This window comes from Podarcis melisellensis (genome assembly GCF_964234715.1).
Source record: "Podarcis melisellensis genome assembly, chromosome: 11".
NCBI classification, from domain to species: Eukaryota; Metazoa; Chordata; class Lepidosauria; order Squamata; family Lacertidae; genus Podarcis; species Podarcis melisellensis.
The window spans coordinates 43106053-43127788 of record NC_138543.1 but is presented as its reverse complement, the minus strand read 5'-3'; the positions used below and the strand labels follow the sequence as shown (position 1 = coordinate 43127788).

Below are 21736 nucleotides of genomic sequence, written 5' to 3'. Positions count from 1 at the left end.
AGAGAGCAAAAAGGAGTTTATATGGATTGTTACATAGGCTTTTTCTTCTTCTTTTGTTGTAACAATTTAACTTCCGACTTATTTATTGCTTTTGAACCAGTGTCTAGATCCACCCCAGCAAATGAAGGATAAAAAGGTAAAGGTAAAGGTACCCCTGCCCGTACGGGCCAGTCTTGACAGACTCTGGGGTTGTGCGCCCATCTCACTTAAGAGGCCAGGGGCCAGCGCTGTCCGGAGACTCTTCCGGGTCACGTGGCCAGCGTGACATCGCTGCTCTGGCGAGCCAGAGCTGCACACGGAAATGCCGTTTACCTTCCCGCTGGTAAGCGGTCCCTATTTATCTACTTGCACCCGGAGGTGCTTTCGAACTGCTAGGTTGGCAGGCGCTGGGACCGAGCAGCGGGAGCGCACCCCGCAGCAGGGATTCGAACCGCCGACCTTTAGATCGGCAAGTCCTAGGCGCTGAGGCTTTAACCCACAGCGCCACCTGTGTCCCTAAATGAAGGATACATTATTGGATATTATCTAGCTCAGAAATTTCAAAAAACAGTATTACTCAAACCCAATGAACGGGTGTCCTTTCGTCACAAGTTAAATGCAAAACTTGACTCTGCAATAATGAAATTCTAATCCTGTGAAACAGCTGCCTTTTAAGATGGTTTGGCTGCTGCTTTTCCACAAGTATCCACGCAACTAGCAAATTGAAGGTTAATTTATTAAGAGTCCAAGTGAAAGTTCTTCAAAACATACTTGCTCTCAACTCTGAAATAGTTACAGCATAGACAAAGGCAGCACATCATTAATATTTAAATGGCATCCATCACTGTGTCCCATCCATTCTATATTTAGCCCCATCTTAATAATTCAGCAACTTGTATCTTCAGTAAAATATCATCTTACATCAAGGCACCTTTCTTACAATCCCATTTCAGTAAAAAGGGAAAGCATCAGTAAAAACTGTTGCAAATCCTGGGCAGGTTTGAAGGAGAGGGCAGGGGAAACAAAGTGAAAAACAAAAGCAAAACAAAAACTCAGGACAATAGGTAGAACTTCAACTCCAGGAACAAATATATAAATTTAAAAACACAAAGCTATGTCCAACCCCCCCCCAAAAAAAAAACCCCACACAAACCACACAATAAAAAAGTTGAAAATATTACATTCAGTGCTGCACTCACTTATGCATCTTAAAGATAAAATGTTGCTTGCTCCAAGTGGTATGCTTACTTATAGAACTTGCTATTGTTATTGTTTGATTGCATATTTTAATTACGTGTGTTCATATTTTAGTGTTTTTGAGTCATTGGTTTTTATACAGTGGTACCTCGGGTTACAGACGCTTCAGGTTACAGACACTTCTGGTTACAGACTCCGCTAACCCAGAAATAGTACCTTGGGTTAAGAACTTTGCTTCAGGATGAGAACAGAAATCGTGCTCCGGCGGTGCGGCAGCAGCGGGAGGCCCCATTAGCTAAAGTGGTGCTTCAGGTTAAGAACAGTTTCAGGTTAAGAACGGACCTCCAGAACGAATTAAGTTCTAAACCTGAGGTACCACTGTACTTTCTATATGTCACTGGTGTGAAGAGCCAATGTCACATAATGGGTAATGCAGATGTGGCCAGTCACTGTCTCTCAGCCTAATCTATTTCATAGGTTTGCAAGGATAGAAAGTGTGGAAGGGCTTTATGCATCCTGAGACCCTTGGCAGAAAGATGGGGTACCTATTACAGAAAGAATAAATGCCCGCTGCAATGCACAATGAATGAAGCCCATTTCTGCTTTCCTTTACAGTAGTTCTGCATGCAGATAGTTTCTGGTGCAACTTTTTTTGCATGTAAGACTCATGCTCTTCCCATTTCAACTAGTTTACATCACTACAATCTGCTTTCACCTTGGGAGAGAGGGCCTAAGTATTGAATACATTTATTTCCTCCATGAAATCAAACCAATATTTTTGGTTTGGGGGCAAAAAAATGTGGCTAACCCTGAATATAAGTACAGTGGTACCTCAGGTTACAAACACCTCAGGTTACAAACTCCACTAACCTGGAAGTAGTATCTCGGGTTACAAACTTTGCCTCAGGATGAGAACGGAAATAGAGTGCCAGCAGAAGGTCCCATTAGTGAAAGCGCGCCTCAGGTTAAGAATGGACCTCCGGAACATATTAAGTTCGTAACCCGAGGTACCACTGTAAATCAACATACCATACCCTCAGATTGTTGAGGATTCTTCTCATGTTCTGCCTCCACCATCTTTTCCCTTCAATTATGGTCCTAGTGCTCTTCAATGCTCAGCCCACAATGTACCAAAGCCCACTTCCACAGACATTCACATTTGCTTTATAAGTCCAGTTACAAGAAAGGGTTGGACAGGAAGGCAATGGAACCTTTCCATGAGATCTCTCTATTGCTAACTCTATATCAGCAAAGCATCATAAACAGGGATGGGTGAAACCCAACAAGTATTTTGGAGGGAAGAAAACGATGAACTCCCTCCCCCAATTTGGCTCCATGGGATTTTATTGCTATTAGCACAAATGCTCATTGAAACAGATAGCTGGGCAATAAAACCCTGTGGTTAGGTTATGTCACTATGAATAAATAGGATCACAAAAGAAGCAACCATTTCATGATCTTACCTTGCAAATGAAATGTAGAATTAACTTCTTCAGGTTTGGTTTTATAAACACAAGTATAGCTTCCAAGTTGGTCTCTTGTTGTGACATTTACCCTTAACAGAAGAAGCATTATATAATTGATGTTATACGACTATTTTTTAAAATAAATAAATAAATAAAAAGGAGTGATAAGAAGCTGGAATTAACTTCACAAAGCAAAAACTAAAAGTAGAATTAGAGAGTGAAGGCAAAATTGCTAAAACAAGGATATTCCAGATTCATGGAAGACTGCAAACTGTAGCACATGAAACAGATCAATTGATGGGCAGTGCATCTTGTGTGAACAAACCACCACAGATAAAATACTACAGATGGAACTTCCAGTGAATATTTACCCATTAGGTGAAACTTAAGTTACCCATTATGTGGCCACCAACAAAAATGACATGTGTTGAGATCTCCACCTCTCAAATTAAAAATCAGGGATGGGTTCTGAAGATGTTAAAGGTAAAGGTTAAGGGACCCCTGACCATTAGGTCCAGTTGTGACCGACCGGGGTTGCGGCGCTCATCTCACTTTATTGGCCGAGGGAGCTGGCGTTTGTCTGCAGACAGCTTCCGGGTCATGTGGCCAACATGACTAAGCCGCTTCTGGTGAACCAGAGCAGCACACGGAAGCGCCGTTTACCTTCCCACTGGAGCAGTACCTATTTATCTATTTGCACTTTGACATGCTTTCGAACTGCTAGGTTGGCAGGAGCAGGGACCAAGCAACGCTCACCCCATCGCGGGGATTCGAACCGCTGACCTTCTGATCAGCAAGTCCTAGGCTCTGTGGTTTAACCCACAGCGCCACCCTTCTGAAGATGTTACTAGACCACAAATCTCTTCATCCCCAACGACTGGCCATGCCAAATCAGTGATAGGAGTTGAACTCCAACATCACCTGGTAGATCACATGCCTCCCACCTGGGGCACGTCTGTCTTTATGACACCATGTAAATGCCGCTACACATTGTGAATGGAAAGGAAAAAACTTGACACAAGGATGCCCTTTGCAGTAGCCATCCTGTGGCTCTCATAGTTAAGCTCTCCTCTTCATTGCAAATGCAATGCTTTATATCAGAATCATTTTTCATACCCTGCAGAAGATCATCAACTGGGCAAATCAGAAAGGCCACTCACTCATGTCGACTGCACCAGCTGTTCTTGCTTTCATTCTTGAAGATTCTGTCATTTTTTATTGTTTCGTTCTCCTTCTTCCAAACAACCTCAATTTCTTCCACATCCACAGAAGGCTTAAGAACCAAACTACACAACAGTTCAAGCTCAGCTGGACTCTGTAAAATGATGTTCTTAAGCACTGAATCTTTGGGGGAATCTATGGGAAATAAAAAGAAAGTTATGTGCTTAATAGAAAGCACTTTAATATGAAATTACATAACTTTTTTAAAAACAACAACAGACTATTGGTTGCACATACACTAGTTTAAATCCAGATTAATTTTGAAATGAGGACATTAGAAAAGCCCTACCACTCTGCAATTCTACCACACTTAAAACTGCCATTTCCATCAATTTCAGGGACTTTCTTAGAAATAAATACTCCCAGTGCATTGATAAGTCAGGCATTTGCATCATCAAGTGTCACAGGTGAGTGCTAGTCAGTAATCAAAAGTCCAAATTTGAAATTAACACTTTATTGGCAAAAACACGATCTTAACAGACTTGATTAATGAACAAAGCAGCTTATTCCTGGTGGTCTTACGCCATGAAAACCAGTTGCCGCAACTGAAAGTCCCCACCCTCTTCACTGCCATCTAAGTCCCCTCCTCCCCAGGAATTTTTTTCCAAGCAATCTAAGACTGTGCCTTTGTGCATCCAACCTCTCCTCTGTCCTGTTCATGCCTTTTCTGGTTCTGGGAGTCAAGAGGGGAGGGCAGCTTGTCACAGCAGGAGGGAGAGACAACCATGCCTCTTTGCCAGCCTGACTCATCTCTGCCTCTTGGTTTCCCTCCTTCCACTCTCCTGCTTCACCTTCTGCCTCCAATTATGGACTTCTCTGTGCTACAGACTCTCCCAACTCACTAAGCCCTGTTAAGTCTTCAGCTTCCAACACTTCCTCTTCCCAGTCTTCTCCCTCTAACCACTCATTGTTGTCCCACCACTACTCCTTGGGCTCTAAGCCTTCTTCCCTTGGTTCCCCCTGCTGGTTCCTTCCACCATTCCTCAGCATCCAACCAGTCCATGACAAGTAGACAGAGAAGCTTTTTGGTGTGAAGTCCACAAAGCAGTATGCCTCTAAATATCAGTTTCTGGGAATCACAGGTGGGCAAAGCACTGCGGCAATCATGACCAGCTTGCAGGCTTCCCACAGGTGTCTGGTTGGCCACTGTGAGAACAGGATTCTGGACTAGATGGGCTTTTGCACTCATCCAGCAGGCTCTTATTGTTCTTAATGAATCACAGTTCCACTGGGTTAAGTTCAACTAATTTTCCTCCATATAAATTCTGTGAAATACCTCCGTAATAACTCAGTATTTTTTTTATGTGAAGCAATTTATCCCTGACTGCTCAGCCTAAAAAAAAGGTTACTCAAGCAGCTTAAATATCATTGGTAAGTGGGTCCATGCCCAGCATGACCAAAAAGGAGCGCTAAAATAACTGTCTCTTTTTTGACAGAAAGGGAGACACTTGACAAACTGGTTTAAGAATGTATCCCTATGGAGCAACTCAGAAAAGGGTAGCAGCAAAACCATAGGGCTTGGTCCGATATAAAAATGAAATACTCTGTGGGTAACCTCAGACACATATGGTTCACTGTAGTTTCCTGCACAGCGACCTATAAGCTGTACTTTGTATTCTGGACTTAAATAGTCAGACATGTTTGGTTTCTATCCGCATACTTTTTGACATAAAATTATTTAATGGCAAAATTCAAATAATAATATTTATTAGCTGTGTAGCCCACACAGCCCAAAGGAGCCCATAAAGTCCATAAGGCATCATCATCGAGACTGTCCATCTCAGCCCAGCCTTAAATGCAAGCAGTTTCCTCCCATCCCCATCCCCCTCAATTTGTTCTCTAGTTTTTAGCTACTCTAGAAAATTTGATCTGATGTTTTGAAATTTATCTCCATGGCCATGATAGCTGGAATCTTACTTGTGGTTCCCTGCCCCCACTCCCACGCAAAAGAAACCAAATTAGCATGACTTCACTACTACCAATCAGTGTTCAAGATTAAGAGGAGAAAACATACCCTTCATGGTTAAATTATACTTCTTGAAAGGCAGGATCGGCGCTTGTGTAACGGAACGTGGAGCTGCCAAAAAGAAAAGTTGAGACTATGTTTATTTTCATATCGAGCAGAACAAGATACAGGAGAAGGTTAATTTGCTCTTTTAACATTCTTTAATTGAATAAAAAAAATAAGGACCACAGGAGCAGAAGTACATTTCATAAAGAACATTGGGCTGCCACTAAAAACAGCCTTGTGCTCAAAGCTTCTCCTTATCCTCCTAGTTCATTTTCTGATACCCTTATGCTCTATATATTTTCCTCCACACATTGGCTATTGACCATGACTGTGCTGGCTGCAGATATAATCCAAAACATCTGGAGGATGCCAGGTTGGGGCAAGCTGAGTTATGCAGAGTTGGAGTAAGACCAAGAAGACTCAGTGGACGGTAGATCTTTTATGCCACTCCGTGATGCTTAGATGAAGGGTAGGACAGACATGCACTTTGTAATGAACGTAGGAAGCTGCCTTATTCTGAGCAGACCACTGGTCCCAATTGGTCTACTCTGCCTGCAGCTCTCCAGGATCTCAGTTTGAGGCCTTTGCAATCAGCAACTCCTGTAAACTAGAGTTGCTGTGTCTTGGAATTGACTTTTAAGAAGTCTTCATCTGAAGTGAACAGTGCCCTAAAAGCACATTTTTAATCACAAAATCGTTTACAAGCTGTCACTGCAGATTTGACTTCTCTTCTACAGATCATGGGCCACACTAAACTACAGACTATGAGCCAAACTCAATGTAAGGTCACATGCATTACAGTAAGGTGAAATGCATTGCCACATTTAGCAGGCAATTAAAAAACACAACCAAAATGCACACCTAAGTAGTTGCCATGAGGAAGAGGAAAAGTAATATTGAAACTATGGCAAGACAAAGGGGGAGATCTTAATGCAGACATGCACACAGACATAAACACACAATGCTGGGGGGGGGGGGAATCCCTCTCTCCAGCACTTATTCCCAGTGTAGCCCAAGGATTGTTCCTCCCAATGCAAATAGCATGGGGGGGTGACTCTTGGATATCAGGAAAGGGTTAAGTGCCCCCTGCCTGCCTGCCATTGTCTTGACCCTTGCAGAAGAATGGGCACATTAAGCGCAGGAATACTTTTAAAGTAATGTTTTCCTTGGCCCTGTGTAGCTGTGATCGTGGTCTGAGATATTTAGGAAGAATACATTCCAGAGACCAAGCCTAGGTTGCTGAAAATCAGAACCACCCTAATATTCTTTCAAAACATTTTGGAGCATGAAAATGTCTTCCGACACTGCAGGGGTCTGGCTCCTTTTAATTTTTATATAATATGCAAGTTGCTGGGGGGAGGTGTGTGTGTGTGTGTGTGTGTGTGTGTTTTAAAGCTCCTCCCTTCCTGTGGATGAGAGAAAATGTTTTGGAGCAAGGGCTGTGTTTTATTTTAAGGAGTTGTTTCAAAGGCAGCTGTTTGTTGGGACGCCTTGGCTGATGGTTCTGGAGGGGAAGATTGCTGAATGGAGCTTCAGAGCATCAAAAGAAGAGACCTGCTGGGTCAGAGGCAAGGGACCACTTCAGCCCAGCATCCTGTTTCCGCCATTGGCCAATCAGATGCTTCCCAGAAGCCCACAAAACAGTGCAAGAGGGCAGCAGCCCACCAAACACCCACTACAGGAAACCTGTACAGGAAGTTGAGAAATAAACAGCGGAACTTCCCTAAATGTAACCGTGGGCTAGGTGACACAATGAGCACAAATCAGATCGTCTAGCATTTCCTGGGCTGGGCCCCTTTGGCCTGAAAAGCAACTGAAACAGCTTGATATCTGACATGCAACCAAATGGCAGCGGCTGGTGTCCATTGGGACTGGAAGGGTGAAAGACAGGGAGCCCAATGTCAGGTAGGACCAGCAACAGGTGGAGCAAACTAGTTCTAGTTGTGCTCCTATCCTCCTAACTCAGCTGCGTTCAAGAAACGGCAATGCTGATATTAAAATGAGAGACAGTTCCACCCTCTGAAATACTTGTAAGTAAGGCAGGCAGGCAGGCATGGGCTCAGGTAGGAGTAGCCTCCAGTTCAACCAGACCACTTTTGTTTTGTTTTTTTAAATATACTGTTTCCTGTAGCCCATACTGCCAAGACTTAGGCTGCACACACTGTATACTCAATGATTTTTTTCTTCTTCTTCTGGGGGTTCTCAACAGTACAGGCATACCTCGGGTTGAAGTTGCTTCAGGTTGAGCGCTTTCAGGTTGCGCTCCGCGGCGACCCGGAAGTAATGGAATGGGTTACTTCCGGGTTTTGCCTCTCGCGCATGCGCAGTCAAAATGACTTCATGTGCATGTGTGAAAGCAGCGAATCGTGACCCACGCACGTGCAGACGCGGGTTGCGTTTGCTTCAGGATGCGAACGGGGCTCCGGAACGGATCCCGTTCGTATCCAGAGGTACACTGTACACAGTGTTGTTGTTGTTGTTTAGTCATTTAGTCGTGTCCGACTTTTCGTGACCCCATGGACCAGAGCACGCCAGGCACTCCTGTCTTCCACTGCCTCCCACAGTTTGGGCAAACTCATGCTGGTAGCTTCGAGAACACTGTCCAACCATCTCGTCCTCTGTCATCCACTTCTCCTTGTGCCCTCCATCTTTCCCAACATCAGGGTCTTTTCCAGGGAGTCTTTTCTTCTCATGAGGTGGCCAAAGTATTGGAGTCTCAGCTTCACGATCTGTCCTTCCAGTGAGCACTCAGGGCTGATTTCCTTCAGAATGGATAGGTTTGATATTCTTGCAGCCCATGGGACTCTCAAGAGTCTCCTCCAGCACCATAATTCAAAAGCATCAATTCTTCAGCAATCAGCCTTCTTTATGGTCCAGCTCTCACTTCCATACATCACTACTGGGAAAACCATAGCTTTAACTATATGGACCTTTGTTGGCAAGGTGATGTCTCTGCTTTTTAAGATGCTGTCTAGGTACTGTACACAGTACCGACACCTTTTTTCCTAGAAAAAAAGCACTGCATGTATTTACAGCACATTACTTCCCCCAAAGAATCCTGGGAACTGTAGTTTACCCCTTGCAGAGCCATCATTCTCAGCACCCTTAAACTATGCTTCCTGAATTTTTTTTGGGGGGGGCATCATGTACTTTAACTGTATGGTGCATATCGCAGATCTGCACCATATTTCCAAGTACAACCAACACATGGATAAAGCACATGAGTCCCCTCAAAGAATTGTGGGAACTGTAGTTTGTTAAGGACACTGGGATTGGCAGACCTGTGTGGGTAAATTGCAATCTCCATGACTTTTGTGGGGAAGTCATGTGCTTTATATGTGTGGTGCATATATGCCCATAGGTGTCTGAGGCTGCTGAAACTGCCCCCTGGGTTCTCTAGTAGGGGGTAAGAGGTGCAAAAGCTTGCGTCTAATTTATGTCCATGCCGGCAAGAATCCAGGTAATAAATCTAGTTTTTCTGCATTTATTAAGAGAAGAGGAGGAGAGGGTGGGAATGTGCCTAGCCCCAGCTTAAAGGATGCGTGAATTGCAGCCTTGAGAATTTTGCTACGTGCCTCTTTTTAAGTTACAAGGGGCTGCAACACTTGTTTCTGTTTTGCCTACACAATCTTATCAGTGGAGCTCCCAAATAGACTTGCCCGGGCTGAAGAATGCAACTCAATCAATACATGACAAGGTACAGGCTTCTCCTGGAATGAGTGACAAGAAGACTCCTACAGGGCAAAAGTAAAACACAAGGTGTTCCTCAGCTTTATCTTCCTCCTCTCAATAACTGGAATATTTTAGAGTGCAAACTCCCTCAGCACAAGATTAATCTTGTGCTGTCATCACTATTGGTAGAAACAGCAGACATGAGAAAATAGCCCTACTGGAAAATAATAATAGGTTGTTACCTGAAGTGGAAGCTCCCTGAGAGAAAATTCCATTGCTGGAAGTTGTTTCCTGGTTGGGATTTTGTGCTGTCGAAGTATCAGCTACATATAATAAAAAAGAAGAGGAAAATAATATTTATTCTTTTTATGGTACGCTTTTGAGATTCTTGTTTTAATTGTATTTATTTTAAAAAATGTTTCTGGATCCTGAGAATGGAGCGGACCCTTCATCCAGACACAGTGAGGAAACGTCTGAATCCTTTGACAACAAGTTATGAACAGGGCACCTGCCTTTCATTCCGTGTACAGGGAAAAGCAAACCAGACTGGAAACAAAAGCTTACAGAGACAGGAGAGCATCTCATCTGTGGGCAGCAGGCTAGCTTAGGGACACAGACTAGGCCATGTGGACCACACAGGTCAGCCTTCCCCATACCCTTGACCTCCATCATCTCCTTCATGCAACAAAGCCTCATGGAAAATGCAACTCAAGTCATTCCAAAAGAAGATATTGAAGTACTCCAAATCATTTGCCCGGGAACGTGGACTTCCACTACACTACTGGCCACACACTGTCTAATGGTAGGGCAGGGGCTCTGGTAATGAATACTGGATATTATTTTTTACGCGGGTGGCGCTGTGGTCTAAACCACTGAGCCTTGGGCTTGACGATCAGGTGGTTGGCAGTTCAAATCCCTGTGGTGGGGTGAGCTCCCGTTGCTCAGTCCCAGCTCCTGCCAACATAGCAGTTCGAAAGCACGCCAAAAAAGTGCAAATAGATAAATAGGTACCGCTCCGACGGGAAGGTAAAAGGCATTTCTGTGCGCTGCTCTGGTTTTGATGTTCCGTTGCGCCAGAAGTGGCTTAATCATGCTGGCCACATGACCCAGAAAACTGTCTAAGGACAAACGCCGGCTCCCTTGGCTCATCTGTGAAGCGAGATGAGCGCTGCAACCAGAGTTGTCTGCGACTGGACTCAACTGTCAGGGATCCTTTACCTTTTTAAATACCTGTTTAGGGATGCATTTCCTGACCCACTTTGTTTGATAAACTTTTTTGTTTAATAAAACTTTTCTCATTTGTTGATCACTTCCTGCCTGGGACTCTAAATCATTACATTTTCCCCTCACACAAGTCCCCCACTAGATAATCTGTGGTAAATTGTAGAAATTCGTGTAATTGGTATACCGTGAGGTGGGTTCACTATATTTAATTGGGGACATTTAGTGGGAGTGGATCCACTGCATTATTAATTTCTAGTATTAAGTGGTGGGTCTGCTATATTTTAATGGCTTTTTTAGGGGGGGCTGGTGCTTTTCCTGGGAAACCTGTGTTTAACCATTGAATTGGAGCAAACAGCAATTGGGTTTTCCAGAGAAAAGTGCCACACTCTGACACAGAACTTTTAAAGTGCAAACCTGTGCCTGAAAGTGTGGTATAAAGATAATCTGGATGAGCCCCAAGTCCTTCAAGGAAGTGTAGAGGAAATAAACTCACTGTAGTTTTACAAAATTCTAACAAAGAACCTGGTGGTCCATATATATTATTGTAATTTTGCCGGGTAAATCTGAAAGAAGCTTAGGCTGAATGTACAATGCACAAAATTAAGGAAGTGGCTTCAAAAGCAGATATAAGTCATATCAAGTCCTGACTGATTCAGACCACATCCTGGGTTCTGGACAGGCCAGTCTCCTGCTATTCTCTCTAGCGGCTGGCTTTTTCTGACAACTTCATTCCAGAGAATTTGAAAGCCGCTTTGCAAGAGCTAAAGCACTTTAAGTGAATGATTAATGGTTATGACTAGCAATTATGGCTGAAAATGATAAAGGAGGACTTCCTCCCTGTTAAATCAAGTCTATAGCATAAAAAGATGTTACTTTCTTGGGCTCCATGATCACTGCAGATGGTGACAGCAGTCACAAAATTAAAAGACGCCTGCTTCTTGGGAGAAAAGCAATGACAAACCTAGACAGCATCTTAAAAAGCAGAGACATCACCTTGCCAAACAAAGATCCGTATAGTTAAAGCCATGGTTTTCCCAGTAGTGATGTATGGAAGTGAGAGCTGGACCATAAAGAAGGCTGATCGCTGAAGAATTGATGCTTTTGAATTATGGTGCTGGAGGAGACTCTTGAGGGTCCCATGGACTGCAAGAAGATCAAACTGATCCATTCTTAAGGAAATCAGCCCTGAGTACTCACTGGAATGACAGATCCTGAAGCTGAGGCTCCAATACTTTGGCCACCTCCTGAGAAGAGAAGACTCCCTGGAAAAGACTCCCTGATGTTGGGAAAGATTGAGGGCACAAGGAGAAGGGGACGACAAGGGATAGGATGGTTGGACAGTGTTCTCGAACATGAGTTTGACCAAACTGTGGGAGGCAGTGGAAGACAGGAGTGCCTGGCGTGCTCTGGTCCACGGAGTCACGAAGAGTCGGACACGACTAAACAACAACATGGCATAAAAACAAACAAACAGAAAACCCAGAACTGAAAGACTATTTCTGGGCAGTTCTACATTTCCTGAGGACTGTACAAAAAGGAGACAACTGTCACAATTGCCTTGCTTTAGAGAGATGAGAGTACGGGTAACTTCTTAGGCTTCTTTCTTTCTATGCAGCACATGCCCTGTTACCACTAACAACACTTTGTCCATGAAGAAATGAGTATCAACCCTTAAGTCAAAAATTGGTATCTCTGAATAGACAGCATCAAGTTCACAAGCTACTTCCTGGGACTACTACGCATGAGTGCCATCATTTTACACCCTTCATGAGCACCCACCCTTGACTAAGTTTTCTGTTTCTACAGGCAAGTAGAAGGCTCAATAGCTAAAGGACACCCTAATATGTTGTTGTTGTTTATTAAATTTATTGGTCTCTGGATCATGGTGCCCTCCAGATGTTGGAACTTCCATAATTCCTGACCACGGGCAGTGTGTGGCTGGGTCTGATGAGCACTGCAGTCCAACAGCTTCTCAAGAGCACCAGATTCACTACCCCAACATAGAGTATACAGGTCAGCCTAGGATTGGAAAGATGCAAATTCAAATCCCAGTTAATACCATAGATACCCTCTTGGATGCTTTTATATTCATGCACACCTGTCCACCCCAGAACTGTTTCAATACATTTTGCTGTCAGTAGAGAAGATGACCAACTAACAGCCGTACTTCAACACTGTCAGCAAAACCGTGTCTTCCTACAACATCCAAGGGTAACAGGCTAGCTCAGGGGTCAGCAAACTTTTTCAGCAGGGAGCCGGTCCACTGTCCCTAAGACCTTGTGGGGGGCTGGACTATATTTTGGAAAAAAAGAAGAATGAATTCCTATGCCCCACAAATAACCCAGAGATGCATTTTAAATAAAAGGGCACATTCTACTCATGTAAAAACCGCTGATTCCTGGACTGCCGGCGGGCCAGATTTAGAAGGCAATTGGGCTGGATTTGGCCCCCAGGCCTTAGTTTGCCTACCCATGGGCTAGTTGATGGAGAAGAAGGTAAGACAAGGTGCACAGGGCTTAGTCCTCCAAAACCTAACAGGTGTTCCACACTCCCATCCCTGTTCTACCTCTCTTCATACTCCTCTTCCATCTCATTTCAGGTCATTTTCTGACATGCTGTTAAAATATATTTCATACAAGACAGGTCTGGTTAAAATGTATGAGTATAATGTAAAGGGTAAATGTGTGTTGTTTCTAAATGACATTGGTTGCTAAATGACTAACAAACCATTGTACAGTGGTACCTCTGGTTAAGAACTTAATTCGTTCCGGAGGTCCGTTCTTAACCTGAAACTGTTCTTAACCTGAGGTACCACTTTAGCTAATGGGGCCTCCCACTGCTACTGCACAATTTCTGTTCTCATCCTGAAGCAAAGTTCTTAACCCGAGGTACTACTTCCAGGTTAGCAGAGTCTGTAACCTGAAGCATCTGTAACCCAAGGTACCACTGTACTGGTTTTTGGAAGGGGGAATCTGTGTACTAACAGGGTTTAGACATCAACCTTGCAAAGTCACACAGTAGATGAAACAATTCACCTCTTGCCATTTGGATGGAGGTTCTTCTCCCTCTAATGTCTCCTGCCTCTGTTGTTGTCCTAAGCAACCTGCAAAGAACAATTTGTGCCCGCGCCAGACCAATGAGATCATTTCAGTTATGTCCCCCAAGTGGAAGGAAGACAGTGTCTTATCTGAGATCATCATAGCCAATAATGCCTTTGTCAATAATGGACTGAGAAATTAATCAGCCTGGTGCTCTTTGCTGCAATGATTCATGCCTGCTTGCTTCTAAGGAAACAGGCTGCCTCTGCTAGCTGTAGATCAATTGGGGACTGGATTCTTTTTTCAGAGGAAGCTCCCTTAAAATGAGTCTATTCTTTTTTAAAAAAGTAATTTGCTTTTGTGACAAGAACAAGATAATGTATAACATCCAGAACATGAGGGTAACACATAGTTCAGACCATTGGATGCATCTGTTTTACTGTAAAGCATTTGTTGTTCTTATGACCAGAATTCTCCTTTTGGGTTGACAGTACAGTCATGCCACAGGAAGCCATGCGTTGCTGGTGGTTGCCAGTTCTGTTCCTTCCACATTATGTATTTTATTTAAAAATGCCATGTCACTTGAAACTTCCCTTTTGCCTTTTAAAAATCACCACTGTCTTTCACCTTGTGTCTCACTTTTTCCCCATCAAAGCTGGTGCCATTCGGATAGCAAGTTGACTCAAATCTTTCCACCTTCTAGGTACTGTCAAGCCTGCAAATAATATAAAACTATTGCTCTATCTGGTTCAGTATTGTCTATACACAGAATGGCAGCATCTCTCCAGGGGTTCAGGCAGTACTTTCTTTCTAAAAAAAATGTTTAGGGGTACTCTCATTTCCTACTCATATTGAAATACTGCCCCACAATGAGGCCAAACTTAGATTCACAAAATGTTTAGGGGTATGCGTACCCCTGTGCCCCCCCCCCCAAAATGCACTGTTTCAGGCAAGGATATTCCCAGGGATACCACAGATATGTACTACATATCTCTGTATATGTATGCTGTAGATCAGGGGTAGGCAACCTAAGGCCCAGGGGCCAGATGTGACCCAACTGCCTTCTAAATCTGGCCCGCAGACGGTCCGGGAATCAGCGTGTTTTTACATGAGCAGAATGTGTCCTTTTATTTAAAATGCATCTCTGGGTTATTTGTGGGGCATAGGAATTCATTCATTTTTTCCTTCAAAATATAGTCCGGCCCCCCATATGGTCTGAAGGATGGTGGACCGGTCCATGGCTGAAAAAGGTTGCTGACTCCTGCTATAGATCAAACCTATCTTAACTAGTCCTCATGTCCCCTTTTCTTCATAACCACATCCCCTTTCTTGATGATAGTACGTTATGAAGGGAAATGGCTGAGGGGTGTATGTGTGCCACAGTTGCACACATCTGCACACAGCCACCCACTGTGTTCCATTAAAAGTATACCTAAAATACTGAAGTTCTATAAGCTATGGAACTACTTCAGTTGAAAATATACAAGGCCTCAGGTCTGACTTTATTCTCTGCAACAGTACTGTAGTAATATTTGTGGGAACAGAGTACCTCACAGAACAGTGTCTGAAGTTGCAATTCTAGACCCTTGCCTGGGAGTAAGCCATATGTAGGATTGCACTGCGCAAGACAGTTAGGATTGGTGCAACATAAAGCAGAGATGAAGAGTGAAGAACCTGAGCATAGGAGCCACTCTTAGGGGTCGTGGGGGCCTCCCGCAAAGTTGATGAGCATTGCCATACAATGGTGTGCATGCACCACATTATGTGATCAATTACGCAGGCATGCCCTCCAACGTTTCTCGGGTGAAAATAGGGATGTCCCATTCCATAACGATCATTTCACTAATTATACCCCATGCATCTTACCTGGTTGGCCCAGCCACTCTGGGCAGCTTCCAACATATATAAAAACATAATAAAACATTAAACTTTTTATAAAAAAACAACAACTCCCCTATACAGGATTGCTTCAGATGCCTCGGGAGTTGGCTAACTCCATACCCTCCAGCATTTCTCCAATGTAAATAGGGACATCCTAAGGAAAAGTGGGTCATTCCAGGATCAAATCAGAAACCAGGACATCTTCTCTAAATCAGGGATGTCCCTGGAAAATAGGGACACTTGGAGGATGGGGCTTACCTGGGCCTTGAAATATTTTATTCAAGTTGGCAGCCCTATACCTGAGTTGTATATTCTCTCTTTTTAGTCCTCCTTTCCATATCACTGCTGCTTTGCAGTCATCCCAACAGCCATGTGAGAGAAATCCATTAATCATCCCAGAGCTATGTACAACATTTTAAATGCCTGAGCCTAAAATTTAACTGCTGCTGCTCTCCCCCATTCTTGATTCTGACCTCCTCCTTTGAGGATATGCTTCAAGTTCAAATAGTTCCAGGTTTAATTCCACAGTATTATCTCTAGGTAGGCCCAGGAGAGATCCATTGTCTACAACCCTGGTGACATGGGTTGCCATCCAATTTGCACAATACTGGGCCAGATGGAGGTCAATGGTCTGACTGAGTACTGTATACAGCAACTTCCTATATTGCCCATCTTCTGACTGACCTCATCAAGCAGAGAAGTTACTCCAAAAAGGAACTAAGCACATAAATTTCAGGCAATCTTTCTGTAGGGTGGCATCACTTTGCCCAAAACAGCTCTGTTCTAGAACTCCACCAGACAGTCTAGCCAAAGTTCACACTGTGGAAGAGATACTTGCTTGCTCCACCACTGCAGGGTATTGGACAGAAATGAAGTATTCACGGAGTCAATTTTATATCGGTGAAGCTATGATATACAGCTGATAAGCAGACTGACAAAATCCAGAAAAGGCCAAGTGAGGCCCACCATTTCCATGAGGGATGATGCTCCATCTAAGCAAATTCTGGTCAATCTTTGACCTTCCAGATGTTACTGAGCTACAACTTCCATCATCCCTGGACACTGGTTATGTTTGCTGGGTTTGGTGGGAGTTGCAGTTCATCAAAAACTAGAAGGCCAAAGGTTCACCACACCTGATTGCCTGGTGTGCTGCTGTTGCTCACTGAGAGGGAGAGGTGGTGTGGATGTCAGCATGGTGCAAACCCACTGGCAGAGCCAACCCAACATTTCTGCCAGTGCATGTGCACTGTGCCAATCGCCTTCCACCTCACCCCCTCTACTTTCAAGTAAGCAACTAACTCACTTGCCAGGAAGCCTAGTGGCTTCGCCCCACCTGGTGACCTACTTCTGCATCTGCAAAACTCCAAAACATCAAACCTGGAATTTCCACACAGCCATCGTGACTCATAACCAACGAGAGACCACTCATTCATTAGTCTCCTTTTTACAGCTACTCTGCATACTAACTGATAAATCTTTCTCCACACATGGACAATTTAGGTAGCCAAAACTGCAACATCCATGTACAAGAGGGTCAGCAGGCTTGGTTTGAAGGAGGCACAGGAGTGAGGAGAACTCTAAGGAGAGGAATCCAAACAGTCCACTAAGGATTGAGGATACAAAATGCTGACTGCCTTTCACAGGAGCAGAAAACAAAAGATGAAATGGAACTATCCTCAAGGATGTTGCTGGCTGGTTGGATAGCTGGAACCCTAAACAGGCACATTCCACACTACACCATTTTGTTACAGGACCCTGTCTAAGTTAGCGGCCACCCCCACTGTGTGGCAGTAAATTCCATACATTAAATTACCGTATTTTTCGTCCCATAGGACGCTCCGTCCCATAGGATGCACCTACTTTTTTGGGGGGGGGGAAATAAAGGAATTTTTTTTCCCTTTATTTCCCCCCCCCAAAACCAGGTCGGGGAACAGTGGGATGGCGGTGCTGCGCCTCCCCGCTGTCCCCCGAGCTTGTGGGGCTGGCCGATGTCTGCCTGGCGCGAGGGGCGCTCTGCTTCAGGGCGCCCCACGCGTTGGGCAGCAGGCTACTGTCCGCAGCATGGGGAGCCCTCTGTTTCAGGGTGCCCCACGCGCCCCCCGTGCGCAAGGCTTGCCGACACCAGCGCGGAGAACGGGGCGGCCTCCGAAGGGCGCCCTGTGCTCCGCGCTGCGGGCTGCCGCCCGCAAGCCATGCGCGCCCAGGGGAGATCCCCCGGGTGCGCAAGGCTTGCCAACACCAGCACGGAGCACGGGGCGGCCTCCAAAGGCCGCCCCGTGCTCCGCGCTGCCGGCTGCTGCCCGCAAGCCTTCAGCTCCCGGGGGGAGATCCCCCAGGTGCGCAAGGCTTGCCGACACCAGCGCGGAGCACGGGGCGGCCTCCGAAGGGCGCCCCGTGCACCGCGCTGCCGGCTGCCGCCCGCAAGCCATGCGCGCCCAGGGGGAGATCCCCCGGGTGCGCAAGGCTTGACGACACCAGCGCGGAGAACGGGGCGGCCTCCGAAGGGCGCCCCGTGCTCCGCGCTGCCAGCTGCCGCCCGCAAGCCTTCGGCTCCCGGGGGGAGATCCCCCGGGTGCGCAAGGCTTGCCGACACCAGCGCGGAGAACGGGGCGGCCTCCGAAGGGCGCCCCGTGCTCCGCGCTGCCAGCTGCCGCCCGCAAGCCTTGCAATCCCGGGGGGAGATCCCCCAGGTTTGCAAGGCTTGCCAACACCAGCGCTTCTGGGTGCCGGCAAGGTCTCCGCTAGCCGCCTCTCCCAAGGCTAGCGGAGCGCTGCGCTAATCCCGAAGCTTGGGGCGTGCGGAGCTTAGCGCGCCCCAAACTTCTGGGTGCCGGCAAGGTCTCCGCTAGCCGTGGGAGAGCCGCGCGGCTCTCCCAGGGCTAGCGGAGTGCTACGCTAATCCCAAAGCTTGGGGCGAGCGGAGCTCAGCGCGCCCCAAGCTTCTGGGTGCCGGCAAGGTCTCCGCTAGCCTTGGGAGAGCTGGGTCTCCCACGGCTAGTGGATAGCTTCCTGTAGCCTGGAGAGCGAGAGGGGTCGGTCCGCACCGACCCCCCTCGCTCTCCAGGCTTCAGGGAAAGCCTGCATTTGCCCCATAGGATGCACACACATTTCCCCTTCATTTTTGGAGGGGAAAAAGTGCGTCTTATAGGGCGAAAAATACGGTATACTCCATGGCATGAAGTAATTTGTCTCTCCTAAATTGGAAGCCAAGTGGTTTTACTTGATGACTCCAAGTTCACTATGCTTAAAAATCATTTTCTCATAGTGAAGAGCCATTTCTGCTCCCCATTTAAAATTGTCCCTTTGTTTCTCTGTTTAAGATAAAATGTAGATCGTGGATGAGCTTCTGAACAGCTTTGATACTACAAAGTACAAAGGTACTTGCTTAATTTTGGGCTAGACTTAACAGCAACCACTCAGTGCTGTTGGAGAGGAAGCAACTCTGTGGCGATCAAGAATTCTGAAGCTGAAACCAGGTCCATTTGGGGTGGCAACATTGTTACAACTTCAAAAAGTAACAAATGTCAGATAAAACTACTCAATATCTTTCTAACCCTTCTGATCCCAGCAGTACAGTGATACAACCTGTTGGCCTCTTCAGCAGTAAATAGATCAGAGGCACGTGTGATCCCACCCCATCTCAGAAATCCTGAATATGACTGGTTGGATCCAGACTAAGTGAGTGGCACTTAGCTGTCACTCAAATCAACTTAAGGCTGCATTCAAACATTCTCCCTCCCTCAAATAATTATGAGCACTGTAGTTTTTTTAAGGGTTGTTAACATATCTCTTAGGGGTGATCTATACTACCCAGAATTCTCTGAGCAAAAGAAACTGCTTTGAATGCTTTAATGTTCATGGATTGTATACAGCCAGAGTCTCAATGATTGTAACAGGACTTTGGTGTAATGTGTGTGAGTCTGGACTCTGGAGGATCCAGCCCTACACCTAACAATTCAAAATCTGGTTGTTTTCTAGTTGGAAACTGCTATCAGTTGGAGATTATACTACAATTTTTAAGAAAAGGAACAGGGGGTAAGGATATTTTTCAATAATGACTTTATAAACCCCATGAATTCGAATGGAATTCAGTCTATGAAAGAGGTCTGCTGGTTTATTTCATATCCTCACTGTGAGATTTGGTAAAACTGTCTCAAACTTTCAAACAGGAAGCACAGACACCATTTCCTCTGCATTTACTGTGGCGCAAACTGCGGGGAAGGGAGAATCGTCAGATATTGTGCCAAACAGGGTTTTAATGCAGCGTGCACAAAACAGGACTTCAAAGTGCTAAAATAGTTTGAAATGTGTAGTGAGGTTGGGGACCTGGAGCCGGAGACTAGAGTCCTACCTGCACATTTAAAACAGAGTTGTTAAGGAGAGCCTATTCCACTCACAGATCTTCAATTCTCAGTTCCCTGGGAAGACGGGCCTACTTTTAAACCACCCTGAGAACTGCAACTCTGCAAGGGGAATAAGGGTCTCCTAACAGCACTGTGGGTTAAACCACAGAGCCTAGGACTTGTCGATCAGAAGGTCGGTGGTTCAAATCCCCACGATGGGGTGAACTCCTGTTGCTCGGTCCCTGCTCCTGCCCACCTAGCAGTTTGAAAGCACGGCAAAGTGCAAGTAGATAAATAGGTTCCGCTCTGGCAGGAAGGTAAACGGCGTTTCCGTGCGCTGCTCTGATTTGCCAGAAGAGGCTTCGTCATGCTGGCCACATTACCCGGAAGCTGTACGCCGGCTCCCTCGGCCAATAAAGCGAGATGAGCGGCACAACCCCAGAGTCGGTCACGACTGGACCTAATGGTCAGGGGTCCCTTTACCTTTTAACAACAGCACCCCTAACCTCCCAGGATTCTTTGGGGGAAAGCCATGGCTGTTTATAGTAGTACGATACCACTTGAATTGTATGGTGCAGATGGGTAGGCAATGTCAGCAGGATATAGGAACCCACTTCTGTTGTGAGACTTGCACAAATCTGAATTTGTTGGGTCTTGGGTGAGAGCCAGCACTGATGACACTGAGAGACAGGATGCTGAGAGCTGTTTGCGGGGTGGGGGAGGAGGGGGCAGTTTGAGATGGAAGTTCCATCTCTGTGTATTCACATTCCTGGCTTAATTGTGCATTTTTGTAACCGTTGTTTCAGTTCACTGCAGACTGCTTAGGGACAGTTTAATATCTGGAATGGTATAGGAATGGTCTAAATAAATAAATATTTGAGGCAACAAGTGGGGGGGGAGTGCTGTTGCGCTCATGTCCTGCTGGGGGGGGGGCGCCTTCCTACAGGCATCTGGTTGGCCACTGGGAGAACAGGATGGGCCTGATCCAGCAAGGCTCTTCTTATGTCCTTGTGCCTTTACACCTGTGTGTGTGCGCATGGTGGTGGTTATAGTGGAGCAAAGAGCAACGACATGCAAGTAGCACATCATTCACAGAGCAGCAAACAGACACAAAACAAAGCACAGTGATCGTTCACAGCTGAAACAATGGGCCATCATCCTGGCATTATTAAGTTAATTCCACGGGTAATGTTGCTCCAACAACAGGGATCTCCAGTCCTAGGGACTATTGTCTGCCTCCACTTTACCACCTGCTGGAATCTTAACTTCTCTGTCCCCTGCTTATTTCCCCCCCCTCCTCCTTTTATTAAACTAGGAAGGCAATGGCTTTCACAAAAGAGGACACGAAGGATTCTACAACCAGGGGAATGCAGAGTTCGGAAACGCCTTAGACGCGTGTCTTTTTGATCTTAATAGTCATAAGGTAGGAATTAACCTTTCAGGGGGCGGGGGAGCCTGTTTAGTATGACGCAAAGTGAAGATTCGGGCAGAACATCACTTCACCAAAGCAACCCCCTCCTGCCAAATAAACTCGGGCTGCGGTAAATGAATAAAATGTTTAAAATTAAAATGCCTTGAACCATCTAACCCCTCCCCCTCGGTTCGGAGAAAATAACAGTCGTCGTTTTGTTTATTTTTTTGCCTTGAAGCAAACCTTCTCAAGGTGACTGCTCACCTTGGGATGAGAAACGCAGCAACGACCAT

At 45.6% G+C, this 21736-nt stretch overlaps 1 protein-coding gene across 3 annotated transcripts in view; it reads right to left on the bottom strand.

The window, feature by feature from the left end:
• Positions 1–21736, bottom strand: part of EMB (embigin) — a 30614-nt gene that overhangs the window by 8596 nt on the left and 282 nt on the right. For 2 of the 3 annotated variants that reach the window (XM_081929956.1, XM_081929957.1), the window contains exons 2-5: positions 9789–9869; positions 5878–5940; positions 3803–3998; positions 2640–2731 (exon numbers count right to left, since the gene is read on the bottom strand). In XM_081929956.1, the coding sequence (XP_081786082.1) occupies positions 2640–2731; positions 3803–3998; positions 5878–5940; positions 9789–9869 (432 nt within the window). The remainder of the gene's footprint in view (positions 1–2639; positions 2732–3802; positions 3999–5877; positions 5941–9788; positions 9870–21736) is intronic. The other variant, XM_081929958.1, reaches the window with a different exon arrangement.